The sequence below is a fragment of the Nematostella vectensis genome, chromosome 10, assembly GCF_932526225.1.
Source record: "Nematostella vectensis chromosome 10, jaNemVect1.1, whole genome shotgun sequence".
Classification (NCBI taxonomy): domain Eukaryota; kingdom Metazoa; phylum Cnidaria; class Anthozoa; order Actiniaria; family Edwardsiidae; genus Nematostella; species Nematostella vectensis.
In genome coordinates, this window is record NC_064043.1 from 9,687,384 (window position 1) to 9,700,987 (window position 13,604).

Genomic DNA, 13,604 nt, shown 5'->3' on the forward strand with positions numbered 1-13,604 from the left:
GTCCAGAATCCGATAGTAAGTAGTCACATTCACGGACGTCAAAATGGGCGATTTCACCGTAATCGGTTTCCGACATTAAAAAATGGCCAAAACTGTCTAAAGTTGGTTTCACGAAAAAAACTCCCTTACACCCTAGAGCAATGCTCCAGTCGATTGACAAAAGGTTTTCGTCAACCGGCTTCGCGACTACGCGACAAGTCCGGATATAAGCGTGGGGAAAAAACACTGAAGCTCCTAGCTGCATATATTTAGCCTGCTAGTCGGCTATCATTCGGGCTTATTCAAAGGTTTATTCGGAAATGTTTTTTTTTCCATTTGGAGTTCTGAGGCGGGAGCGAAGGCCGAGGTGCGCTGGGGCGAGGGTGCGCCCCACAGAATTACCAATATTCAAAAATAAAACATTTCCGAATAACCACGATAGACGGCTAGTTGGCTACATACAATAAAGATTTTTAGTGGCAACTGCCTTGTCAAAAAATAGCTCCTAAACAAAATTTTAGAGCTTTCACTGTAAATTATATACACATGTATCCAAGTAGCTTTTCTATAAGGCTATTATTTATTTTTGGACCTAAAAAAAAAAATGGAGCAATAATGATTTGATAGGCTGACCGATTAACAACTCTATAACAGAGAGTGAGAATATTGATTGGAAATCAAAAATTCGAGTTCTGGGGTTCAAATCTGAAATCTCATTCATCTCTTGTTGCAAATTTTTTTTCTTGAAATTCTATGCAATACAAAAATAAGTGTTTTAAATACAAAGGTGGCAAATCCTCTTTTATATTAGCAAAAGCAACAAAGTGACAGTAATTGAAAGCACAAATTATTATTGATTTATTTCAAGCAATTTGATACATTGTGTTGTTTGTGAATTCTCTCTTTTTGAACAATGCATGCATTACATGTAGCAAAAGCATTAATGGATACAGAAGACATGCAATCCATTATAATCCTAAGAATGAAATTGTTCCCATGTCATAGTTCACTTTCCTGAGACAAGTTTGTCGTCTGCCTCACGTAGGCCCACTGCCATATTGAGCCTCTTAGCTCTCAGGCTTCCCCAAATGATGTGGTCATGGAGGCCGAGAATTTGAGCTGCAGCGGCAGCAGCGCCATCTGGGTTCAAAGCCGTAGTGCAGCCAAGACCAGACGGCAGACGAAGAGACGACCAGACATCTTCTGCACCCCAGCCACTGGATACTGGGGGGCAGTTTATAACAGGAAAGGAAGTATTGCCTGAGAGGACTGGTCCAAGGCCATTACTACGACCAGCCACAGCAATAATAACAATCGGTACTCCCTGCCCCTCATAGACCCTCAGCACCTTAAGAGTATCTTCGCTACCTTTGTGGGCAGAGCTAACTCTGAGGTCACATGGCACATTGAAAGATTTTAGAGCAGCTTCAATTTTCTTACAATGATCAATGTCGCTTGCAGAGCCCATGAAGACAACAACATGACCAGGGTTGTGTTTGTTGAGTTTCTGGCTCTCACCAGCAACCCAGGCATAGTTCTTCTTGACCTGTTCAAGAGCCTCAGGAGTGACCTCTGGCAGATTCCTGTAGACCTGCTTGTCACGCATCAGACGCTTGTCACCAGAAGGCCAGATACGCCAGGAATCGTTGTCTACCACATCAGCTAGCATCAACTCTCCGGTCTTGCGGTTGACACCAAACTCTATTTTCATGTCAACCAGGGCCACATCAACAGTTGCCCAAGCACGCTCAATGATTTCAAAGATTGCAATTGCAGACTCGCTCATAATGTCCAGCTCATGCTTGCCGATCTTTCTTCCCCCTATCTCAAATGCAGCCTCAACACACTGCTCGTAGGTCCAGAAGGGATCATGCTGGGCATCATCTTTCAAGAAAAATTCTTGCTTTGGAGGAGTGAACCTGTACCCCTCCTTCACACCTGGGTAGCGCTTCAGGAATGAGCCAGTGGCAATACGGCGACACACAACCTCTAGGGGGATCATTTCGCATGCAATTCCAATGAATGCCTCAGGGTCGGACTCACACCGCTTCACAAAGTGGGTCTTCAACCCGCATGCCTTAAGCATCTCAAAGATGGCGCAGGTAGTTGCTGTACTCTGGGCTGCTTTGCCTGACATTTCATCCTTGCGGGTGGCGTCAAAGGCAGTGATCTTATCCTTGGATTTAAGGAGTACATGGTTGCCATCGGGAGAGTCAGGGAGAGCATAAACAATCTTTGTCTTGCCTTCAATGATCTTCTCTCCAATCTTCATTACTACATTAAAACAGAAACATAAACTTGTTAATAATATTCATGGAGCTTGAACCTAGTACATGCAACGGCATTATGCAATAACCAAAGATATGTATTCACGTGTTTACTATTTGTTCCGCGTGTAAACGAGTAGGGGAATAACACGCAATATATAATTTGCTCTCTTGCTACAAAAAATCATTTTAATGGGGTTAAAAAGAAAGAATATTGAAGGAACAAACACAAGAAGCCATATTTTGTTGATATTTTTGGGTGTTTCATGGAATATATATTTAGTCACACTACTATTTTAATTAACTCAGTCATTTCATCCTTGTATTATTCTCATAAGTATTGAGTAAAATAAATTCCCAAGAACTGCTAGTTTAGACACGTGCAGAATTTATCGTTGGAGGCTGTATTTTCATGGGCTGGAAGGTGGTCACGAAGGCAAAATGAGCAAAACTGAAATGAACAACCGAGCACGTGCTAACCCTTAGATATCGGAAAGATGAGAAATTTCGTACAATACAGAACAGCTAGACTCACCTGCTGCTGCCATTTCGATAAGTTGATGCGACCGTTGAGGTAATACGTGGAAGTTACTAGCCCTGAAGATGGCAGAACTGATGAACACTCAGTCGTTCCACAGTCGCTTTTGTAGCGAACGTGATCACTGATATCAATGACAGGAGGTCTTGAAACCTCGTGGAACACAAAAACCAATCAGAATCGAGATAATACAATAAAATGAGCGGGAAAATTGTTTTTATCCAATCAGCGCTCTAGGAGTTACGGCTCTAGAATGCAAATTAGGCTGAAAGTAGATGCGCGGCGGTGAAATTATTTATTGTCTTTTTCAACTCGATTGTTGTATTGTAATGTGGACGTGACTGGTGACTTGTTATTTCTTACCCTGTTATCTTTCGTCTTGTGGAACTTTTGGTGTTCACCCCCAGCTCCCTGACAGGTTAAACACGACAGGGCACTTATCATTTCGAAACTGTCATGGCGGACGATCGAGATCTGAGGGAACTCCAAGATAAATGCGGGATCTTTGCTTGTGTGGCGGCGAAAGGTGTTTCCCCCGAAGAAGCTGATGTCGCCAATGTGATCTGCCTTGGATTGGTCGGGCTACAGCATCGGTAAGCTTAAATTAGTACCAAAGAAGCTGTCATGGTATTTTTTATTAATTTAAGTAAGTTTTGTACCGGATAAGTAAGTACCTTGCAAACAATTTGCTTGAATCAAGCTATATAGTCTATGCTTGCATAATTACTTTGGTATATCATGCAATCAAACGGATGCCGTCGTATAATAATAGTCTTAGTTTACGAATAGACTAACCGTTTAGCCGAAAATTATTTTAACACTTCAAAATTTTACGTTTTACCCGCAACAAAGTCTCGATTTAAGAAGTATTAAAAGCTGAGAAGTAAGAGTGGAAAGCCTTGGCCATTTTAATGGTGCTGTCGGCATAATGTTCTTGTCACGTGGATAAGGTTGAGCTGTCAAAGTCACTCACGTGTGCTCTACACGTGCCTTGTTTTAGATGGAGTTGAATAACGTAACTTCCCATGTCGACTTGATAGGGATGCTTTTTTGGCCGTTGCAGGTATTTTTAGGGTATTTTTTGAATTTCCCTACGAGCATCCCTATCACTTTTTCCCTGAAGAACCCTCCACGGGACTAAAAGTCTTGGAGAAGTGAAGTGCTTGAGCTAGAAGATTAGCTGGTCATTTATGCTAGAAGAGGTGAAATAACACTTGTTCCATCTTGTTGATTTGAATAGGCCAGTTGTTTTTGCCATTGTATTAGTAGTATAAATTGTAGAAAAAGCTTTCAATGTTATCGTTAACACATACGAAAAATCATGCAGTTGCTTTGTACTTCTGACTTTTAGCAAAAGGGAGCCTAAGCTGGTGTACACTTTGCTGACAACACCCAAAACCAAGCAGCCAAGACTACTTATTGCTCATAGGGGAAGGGGATGAGATACATTAACTTCCAAGATGACAGTGGCTAGCTACACAGGAAGCCCAAATCGATTGAGCTTGCTTTTCTTATGGCTACTTTAGTAAAATTAGTGTCGCTCTCACCTGCTGCATTGGCTCTAGCTATTACTCCTCTAGAAATGATAATCCACTTAAAGATTTAAAAACAGGTACATGTCCTGAATGGTTAAAAAAATGGCAATAACTTTCCCTAGATTCTAAAGCATGAACTCTGGTGAATAGGTCACTGGAACACTTATTCTATCTGAATAGCCATGAAAATCATAACTCAACCACTTTCTAAACTAATGTAAATGCTTGAAAAAGCTTGATTAAGCACCTCCCCCCCCAAAAAAGTGCATTGCCTAAATGTGTTGTTTTTAGTAGACTTCAGCGATTAGGGAGATGGTTAGAAGGAAAGCTAGAATAACTGGAAGTATTACAGACACATTGAAAGCTTGTGTTTTCATGGTTCTGGGAACATTTTTTCTTCTTGCACATTGTTAAAAGGCACTTTTTTATCAAGAGATAGACAGTTTATAAGCCGCTACTCTGATAAGCAGCTTGCCTTGACCCCTTTGACCCTGGGCACGCCTGTATAGCTGTTCTTTTGTGGAGATTGACTCTGTCTGCTAGACTTATCTTTTTTTCCTTTTTTCCAGTGGCCAAGAAAGTGCTGGTATTGTTACAAATGATGGAAATAGATTCTATACCAAGAAAGGCATGGGTATGGTATCTAACATATTCCAAGATGGATGTCTGAAGGAACTGGAGGGCTGCATGGGAATAGGCCACACTCGCTATTCTACCGCTGGTAGCTCAGAACTGTTAAATTGCCAACCATTTGTTGTGGACACTGTCTTTAGTCATATTGCAGTAGCGCACAATGGGGAGCTTATAAATGCTACATCACTGCGGAATCGCATGCTACACCAGGGCATAGGTCTTTCAACTGGGAGTGACACTGAAGTAATAACTCAACTGCTAACTACCAGACCCTCATGTGGGGAACCAAATGGCGCTGACTGGGTGGCAAGGATTAAATACCTAATGAAGCAAACACAGTGTGCCTACAGTCTAGCCATCATGAACAAGGACTCAGTATTTGTTGTGCGTGATCCTTATGGCAATAGACCACTGTGTATAGGAATGTTAAAAAAGTCTGTAAGCTCCTTAAACCATGAACTCAAGCGATTTAACAGCCTTACCAACATTGAGAGCAAGATCAATGAAGAAGATGATGTCTTAGCGTGGGTTGCATCGTCTGAGTCCTGCAGCTTCCCATCCATTGGGGCAGTACTAATGCACGAAGTAGCACCAGGAGAGATTGTCCAGCTAACCCCCTCTGGGCCTAAGTCTCTAGCCATCGTGCCTCCAGAGAGAGACAACTACCCTGCTTTCTGTATCTTTGAGTACGTCTACTTTGCCAGAGCAGATAGCATGTTTGAAGGTCAAATGGTTTACACAGTGAGGCAGCGATGTGGCAAGCAGTTGGCTATTGAGTCCCCTGTTGAAGCAGACGTTGTCAGTACCATTCCTGAGTCAGCCACTCCTGCAGCCTTTGGCTTTTCACAGCAGACAGGAATACCCTACGTGGAAGTTCTCACAAAGAACCGCTATGTAGGCAGGACTTTTATACAGCCATCAAATCGCCTGCGCCAGCTGAGTGTAAACAAGAAGTTTGGACCTCTGACTGAAAATTTTCGCGGGAAGAGGGTAGTGCTGTTGGATGACTCTATTGTGCGAGGAAATACAATCGGACCAATCATAAAGCTTTTAAAGCAAGCTGGGGCTGCAGAGGTAATTATTACTCACTGATTCATTTTGAGGATAAAATCAATAGCAGGGGAGGGGGAATTGTCCCTAAAAAATGACCAAAATCACACTTTTTTAAGTATTTTGTAATTTGGTGGAGTTTACTTTTGTTCTATTGAATAAAAAAACCCTTGAGCTAGACCTTAATTAAGAATGTTGTTCATCCACTCCTTTGTTATTGTTTCAAATTGAAAACACAATGGTTCATTTGTTTCAAAATAACCATCCATGATTGAAGTCTTAATTAATGATATTTGATTGAAAGTTTCTCAGTTACCTGCTTGAATTAGCAGATGGAAATGGTCAATCGTTATCGTGCAGGAGCATTAAACGGCAGATTGATAGGCTTTCTTAACACAAAAAAATGTTTAGATGGTCAACTATAATAATTACACAGATCTACTGTTAGAAGTAGTACATACATGGGTATGTTGTGGTTGGAAATTTATCTTAGCTGGAAATTTTTCTCAACTAGTTGGAAATTTTTCAACCGGTTGGTAATTTTACAACCAGCTGGAAATTTTCAAACCAGTGGAAATTTTTCAAATTGTGGTTATCTGTCATTCTAAAAGGGATTATATTTTTGGGGACTCATTTATAAAACAGGGGCTTGGATTTTATAGGAACAAAGAACACCACTCCCCTACACCTTCTCTCCTCTCCCTCTCTCCTCTCCCTCCATTCTACTTTCTACACTCTTAGAGTTATCTATTTATTCATTACCCTACTGAGTGAGTTACCTGTGTCTAATTTACATTTTTTTTCTTACCTTACCGTGATTCGAACCCTCAACCCGCGAAAGCGGGTATTGAATGACTGACATGTAAGACTGCCCAATAATTAGAGCAATAATAGTGTTCTTTTGTTTCTCTTGAATAATTATTTTTTGTCCTCTTCGTGGCATCGTCATTACTCGATTTTGTTTAACTTTTCTGTTCTAAAGAAGCAGATGTTTATGAAATGTACCGCTGGAACAAGAACCTATAGAACGGCATTACTAAAAAGTGGAACTGGCGGAACCAGTATATTTCGCTTAGTTATAGGGGTAGGGATGTCATACTAGGATCACCATTTATTTCCTTTTTTTCTAATCTGAACAAAAAAACAATTGAAATTGAAAGGCAAGAAGCATACAACCAGAAAATGGTAGAACAAACCAAGAGAAAGAAAAAGCGAAAGTTCAAGAAGGATGATATTGTGGCCATTCAAATTGAAAGACCTGACAAAACCTCTTGTCTTCACCCACGTATGCTCATTGGAAAAGTAGTGTCTGTCGAAGAGAGTAATTACTGCACAGTTGTAACTGAACTCATGGGCGCATCAAAGGAACAATTGCTCCAAATCGGTTGAGCCACTGCACGTCATCAGTACCTCCACGATTTGACAATGATCGCCAAATCACGTTTACAGAAGCTTGTAAGAAAGGCGCCCAGATTAATTAAATAAAAATATCTTCCACACAAGTTTTGTTACGTAAAGTTTATTTTAACAAAGTCTTACCCAACCATACCCTAACCCTAACCAAAAGATACTTGAAGTTTATTTCGACAAAGACTTACCCAACCATTCCCTAACCCTAACCCCAACGTACTTATCAAAAAAGAATGCCTGGTACTTCTGAGGTCTTCCAGATTTTTCACTGGTTGGAGAATTTCCAACTGGTTGGTAAAAATTCCACTCAAAATAAATTCCCAACCACAACAGGTACATATACCAGTCTATTTCATTTTTTTCAGCTACGTGAATGATTGTTATATTCACTATTATTAGATCCCTACATCAAAACAAGCTCTAGAGCAAAGGAACATATGCATATACATAAATCTCTTATGATTGCTGTTCTATCATCATAATGCTTTTAAGTTTTTAATATTGTAATGACAGATATTTCTTAAATGTCTGTAAGACTAATGCATATATCATCCACCTAGGTGCATGTTCGAATTGCATCCCCACCATTAAAGCACCCGTGTTATATGGGCATCAATATCCCAACGCGGGAGGAGCTTGTCGCCAACAAGATGGACGCAGAGCAGTTAGCATGGAAGGTGGGTGCCGACAGTTTGGTGTACCTCAGTCTAGAGGGCCTAGAAACTGCTGTACAATCAGGAATACAAGAGACCAAGGGACGCAAAGTTGGGCACTGCACGGCCTGCCTCAGTGGCAAGTACCCCGTGGAGCTGGAATGGTAGAATGTGATGTTTAAAGTGCACCTTGCTCAGTTTACTACAAGACAAAGAAAATGTTGTCAAACCAACTCACATACATTGATGGATTAAGTATTGTTTCATTTTCTTACCAAACAGTACTTCTATATGTTTGCTCTATGCTTTCTGTAAGGCTGCACTTGGAGTATCCATGTGTCGTAACGCTCAGTGGTTTATGGATATCAAATAAATGAGCAAATATGCATCAATAAAAACTCCAGATTGGAAAGTTGTTAGGAAACAGTCAACTGTGTGGTAACCACCAAGCACTGCAGTGCAACCTTTTTTGAAATAGGTCCCTATGAAATTTGCTGACATAAATTTTGGCTTAGGGGCATCACTTTTTTACAGCTTTGTTGTCTGCTATTATACACCCTCATTTTAAATATTTGAACAGCCTCTGGCCTCATGCATCATTCTCCATGAATAATATTTTGTATTATGGTTGCTGTAAAAAGAAGATTACAAGTCATTTTACATTTAAATAAATCCAAATAATTTATAGTGTTAACTGTAAAACCATTCACACCCAAAATATGCGTGGGATGTTTATTGTCTTCTAACCAATCAGACAAAAATATTGAGACACTGAGATTTGTTGAGATGTCCCTAGTTTACTGTTAGAAAATCTTGCATGTGATTTGTCAGAAACAACATTCCATTCTTATCTCCACTTTTCATGGTTTTACTGGTTTGGCAGTAATAATTTATTTGTAATTGTAAGTGCTTATAATACCGCTATTTGATAAGCCAACATTTAAAATGTCACAGAGACTACTCTGTTGTCACAGGGGCATTAAGCATACCACTTCAACCTTGTGATGGTTTATTTCCCTGATTCCACAAAACCTATGCAGACCACCTAGTTATTCCACAGCTTGTCTGCAATTTTCCTAGTCATACCAAAGCTCATATGTTTAATTCTGTCAATAGAACAAAGTGTTTTCTGCTCAACCACCAGTATTGTATTTTATGTCACAATTTATTTAAACTGAAATTTGACAATTGCCATTTTTTTATAATTTCCATTTTTTTAATGAATAGTGTTTATTAAAGGATCAGGCAGCTGTAGGTAAACACTACAAAATATAAATATTTACAAGTATTTAATTGTATTAAATATTAATAATTTGTTGCTAAAATTTTGCCAGTGACTTGACATGATCAACTTCCTCAAGTTTTAGTGATGGCCTGTGCCCCAACCTCCCTCCCTGAAATGCTAGTGAAAGCATGTGCCCCTCCCTCCCTGAAATGTTAGTGATAACATGTGCCCCACCCCTTCCTCCCTGAAGTTTTAGTGATAGCATTCGCCCCACCCTTCCTCCCTGAAATGTTAGTGATAGCATGTGCCCCACCCTCCCTCCCTGAAATGTTAGTGATAGCATGTGCCCCACCCTCCCTCCCTGAAATGCTAGTGATAGCATGTGCCCCTCCCTGAAATGTTAGTGATAACATGTGCCCCACCCCTTCCTCCCTGAAGTTTTAGTGATAGCATTCGCCCCACCCTTCCTCCCTGAAATGTTAGTGATAGCATGTGCCCCACCCTCCCTCCCTGAAATGTTAGTGATAGCATGTGCCCCACCCTCCCTCCCTGAAATGTTAGTGATAGCATATGCCCCACTCTCCCTTCCTGAAATGTTAGTGATAGCATGTGCCCCACCCTTCCTCCCCGAAATGTTAGTGACTGAAATGTCAGTGATATCATGTGCCCTTCCCCCCTTAAGTGCTGCTAGTAATAAGTGGTGCTCTACCCACATCGCTTAAACAATAGGGTGATTTCGATCCACGACGCCGGCAAAAAGACGCCGCCTCGCGCACGTTCGATTGCGCGCGCACGCTTTTCTTGCCGGTGTCGCGTCCTGTTTAGGACGGCATTTCATGCTTTTTCACGTCCTCTTCAGGGCGGGACGCCGGCAAAAATTAGCGTGCGCGCGCAATCGAACGTGCGCGAGGCGGCGTCTTTTTGCCGGCGTCGTGGATCTAAATCACCCTATTGTCAGTGATAAGATGTGCTCCATGCTCCCCCGTAATGATAACTACTCATCAGCAATCTAATTTATTCACTCTCTGAATACACGGTTGAATACACTTGCCTTCCTGTTGCTAGAAGACCCATACCGCTGACCAAAAATCCTAGAATTACAAACGCTCTATCTAACAAGGTCTGCCACAGGGAGATTTCCCTGTGCTTCAGAAACAGGTGAAACACACAGGGGTAGATAATAGCTGTTAAGATGCTGATTACACTGCCCATGAAGGCCATGAGTAGGGCAAAATGAGGGATTAGGACCGCTGGAATTAACGTTAGGAAATTTAGCACTAAGCGAACTACAGTATACCAGACCAAGTCTGGGACCCTGGAACGGATGGACTCCGGAATAAGAGAATTCTCTACAATGTGCACCATGGCCATTATACGGTATGGATAGGAGAACAGCGAATTGAGTATCAGAAAGGCAGTGACAGCTATGTAGATATGCGACATTGGCATACTGGTTGTTATAACAGGGAGGATATTAGGATGGAAAGTTAGAAATGCCGCAAAAGTAAAGACCAATTTAATAAAGCAACTGAGTGAATAGGAAAGTCCCAGTATAGCGTTATAGTTCGTGCGGTTAGACAAACTCGCCTCTAAGCCAGGCAATGACGCATGGGCAGAATAGCTGAACACGACAATAGCAAGGGCAATAGGAACGCTTTCAATATTCACCTGCGGGAGAATATTACTTGTGGTAATGACCCAGGTCGAGTGGTTATAAACACTGTAGACTACCACTAGGACCACTGATAAGATAAGCGCGAATATGCTAAGTAGGCTAAGCCACGCTACTTGCGCTAACGACCTGAATAAGCTCGACGGGACCCCTGTGCACGCCATTATCACCATCCACTGCCTGGTAGATAGCCTCAAATCCGGAAGTGACGTCTTCAACAGGTCCCCCATGAGTACCAAGTAAAGCGATCCCAACAAACAGAAAGACATCAACTGAGATGCCACGACGACATGCGCGCCAAACCGCGGCCATATCTCTCTTGCGATGCCGTAGTAATTTTCTCTGACGCGCACTATTCGACCGTTTATTTTCAGATCGTAGAGACACTCAATTAGGATTTTTCCTGTGTAAAACGCGACCATTGGGACGACTACTAAAGCAGCTAGGGCCACGCCATTGCCTTTGCTAAGCGCAAAGGGTAGCGCAAGAATCCCGGGCCCTTCAATGTAGCTTAGCAGATTTACAACGGCTCGCCATGAAGACATTTGGCCTTTTTTCGGGGACATCTCGGAATCCGATAAAATTGCAAAGAATCCTTCATCGTCGTCTTCCTCATCGAAACTGATATCACCGTATTCTAGTAGTTGATTTTTTTCGATATACATTTTAATTTTCTTTTACGTCTTCTTAAGGTACCTATAACGAAACAAGTTATTAAAGAACACCCTAGCACTAACACAGTACTTTACATTAGCATAATAGCAACCGGGAGGCAACAAGAAAACAACAACAGTGTGTGTGTTTCTAAAGCTGCCTCCATTTGAATTTACTCTACTGTACCTTACATGGAGACATCTGCAATCACAAAAAGCACCTTTGTTTTGGCTTGTACTACGACGTTAGATCCCCATAAACTGGCTTTTCATACGCTCATTTGGAGGGGTTATTGGAGGTTACATCTGCATTTATGCTAATCATATTTCCGCTAATGCTCGCGCGCTCTAGTCGCGCCAAAGGTTCCTCTCGAGTTTCACGTCGCCCTCATAACAAATAAAATTTCCATAATACTCACGAAACAGCAACATAGAAAGCTCAGAGAATACAAATTGAAGCGCAGGAGATGAGAAGCACCAACAACTTCTTTTAACAATGTCGGCACCAAAAACTTCCAGCGTTAATTGTTGGGGAGGGGAGGGCTTTAGTGCGAAAATTTATGTGAATACCTTTTATCAAGCAATCAATGCATACATTAAACCGTGCGCTCGTCGTAAGAAATACCCCACCCCCCCTCCCAGACCAACCAGAGAGATCAATAGAAAATCTGCGTGTTTATTAACCGATAAAAGCATTCACAACAATCATTTCCCACTTGATTGATTTAAAGTTCTCAACCGAATAAGCAACATATGTGTATTATGTTAAAGTCTCAATGAGCCAACACTTTTTTTTTGTAAAATACCAAGCGTGAGAAAGCATCTCGGCATTTACAGTGAAGCTTTTTTTATTGAATTTGATAAATGAAGATAACACTTTGTTTTGAGATGGTCATTTTGAGATTTTATCACCATTTAACATACTATGGCGGGAGCTTGCGATTCATGGGAGCTCCAACCGCCGGACCCCTATACTCTTCGATATGAATTCTCTACATTTAAAAGCATTCTCTGACTGCGCTACAGAAGAACAGAGAATAATTGAAATTTCCAGGCGTAGTCGAGATAAGGCCTAGTTGGTCTGTTATTGGCCAAATATGGCGTCCAATAACTGGTCCGGTGAAGCCTGGACGACTCAGTGTACTTATAAACGGGAACACAAAAATTCCATATCAATCAATCCTCGGTTCTGTCCTGGATGTCCCGTCTTGTTTTAAATCGGCTGTTATTTCAAAAGATTTTTTTTGACGGAGAAATAAGAAGTTATTTGCTATCTGTCCAGCACACACTTAAGGTAATTCCCTTGAAACAGTTGTACAACCCAGAATTTTTTTAAAACTTGGCATAAACAATATTGAAGTTAAGGGCTTTCAAAAAATGTAATAAAAAATGGGGGTACCGACCTCGTTTTCACAACAGAGGGGCGTAGAGTTGACGCGTTTTTACTGATCGCGCAAGGAAAAATCCCAACTCTTAGTTTTCAAAAAGAGTGCCTATAGTCTTTAGAAAATTAAGTTCTGTTTGTCGAGCTGCCAAAACCCGATCTCCTAAACAATAACCCGTAGTAGCTAATGTTCAAAACAAATCACATTTTAAGAGATCGCACTAAAAGACATTGTTTTCGCCACTATTCATACGGTAAAAAGCGCCATTTTGAAGTATTTTTACGGATTTTTAGAGAAATAAGAAAACTTCTACAACCCAACTTTTTTTCTTTTTTCAGTATATCATTTTTCCGTATATATTTAACTATTTGAGCAAAAAAAAAATGGGGGTAACCGACTTCGTTTTTCTGTCAAAGCGATTTTAATTAAAAACGCGCGCCTTTTGCTGTGTTCTCTTGTACAACTGTGGCGCGCGCGCGCACTTAATACCGGAAAATTCGAACAGCTCGCGCCACTATGCGCAGAAGGGGTGCGCAGTGCAATTCAAGGGAATTACCTTAAAAGGCAATCCACAGTATCTTATTTGGGTTCCCTGTGGTGGTGA

General features: G+C 41.2%; 3 protein-coding genes across 4 annotated transcripts; 1 reads left to right on the forward strand and 2 right to left on the reverse strand.

Moving 5' to 3' along the window:
* Positions 1-813: 813 nt before the first annotated feature.
* LOC5500615 (multifunctional protein ADE2) lies at positions 814-2,937 on the reverse strand. The gene is made up of 2 exons (XM_001621991.3): positions 2,782-2,937; positions 814-2,253 (listed from the first exon to the last, which is right to left on the reverse strand). Exons 1-2 carry the CDS (start codon positions 2,792-2,794, stop codon positions 986-988), a joined length of 1,281 nt encoding a protein of 426 aa, XP_001622041.3. The 5' UTR covers positions 2,795-2,937; the 3' UTR covers positions 814-985.
* A 124-nt stretch (positions 2,938-3,061) lies between these two features.
* On the forward strand, positions 3,062-9,390 carry LOC5500616 (amidophosphoribosyltransferase). Of its 2 annotated transcripts, none has more exons than XM_048733227.1 (3): positions 3,062-3,377; positions 4,889-6,026; positions 7,973-9,390. In XM_048733227.1, the coding sequence occupies exons 1-3, from the start codon at positions 3,241-3,243 to the stop codon at positions 8,231-8,233; spliced, it is 1,536 nt and encodes a 511-aa protein (XP_048589184.1). In that variant the 5' UTR covers positions 3,062-3,240; the 3' UTR covers positions 8,234-9,390. The 2 variants fall into 2 exon arrangements, with proteins under 2 accessions (XP_048589184.1, XP_032224900.1); XM_032369009.2 differs by lacking the exon at positions 3,062-3,377 and adding an exon at positions 3,841-3,986.
* Positions 9,391-10,291: 901 nt separating this feature from the next.
* On the reverse strand, positions 10,292-13,430 carry LOC5500613 (vesicular inhibitory amino acid transporter). The gene is made up of 2 exons (XM_048733814.1): positions 11,803-13,430; positions 10,292-11,658 (listed from the first exon to the last, which is right to left on the reverse strand). Exon 2 carries the CDS (start codon positions 11,625-11,627, stop codon positions 10,305-10,307), a length of 1,323 nt encoding a protein of 440 aa, XP_048589771.1. The 5' UTR covers positions 11,628-11,658; positions 11,803-13,430; the 3' UTR covers positions 10,292-10,304.
* Between the last annotated feature and the right edge of the window lie 174 nt (positions 13,431-13,604).

Excerpts from the sequence above, each read along its gene's own strand:
- LOC5500613 (XM_048733814.1), bottom strand. The coding sequence starts at position 11,627 with ATGTATATCGAAAAAAATCAACTACTAGAATACGGTGATATCAGTTTC.
- LOC5500616 (XM_048733227.1), top strand. The coding sequence starts at position 3,241 with ATGGCGGACGATCGAGATCTGAGGGAACTCCAAGATAAATGCGGGATC. Across the intron at positions 3,378-4,888 it reads TTGGTCGGGCTACAGCATCG|TGGCCAAGAAAGTGCTGGTA; the intron begins GTAAGCTTAAAT and ends CCTTTTTTCCAG. Across the intron at positions 6,027-7,972 it reads AGCAAGCTGGGGCTGCAGAG|GTGCATGTTCGAATTGCATC; the intron begins GTAATTATTACT and ends TCATCCACCTAG.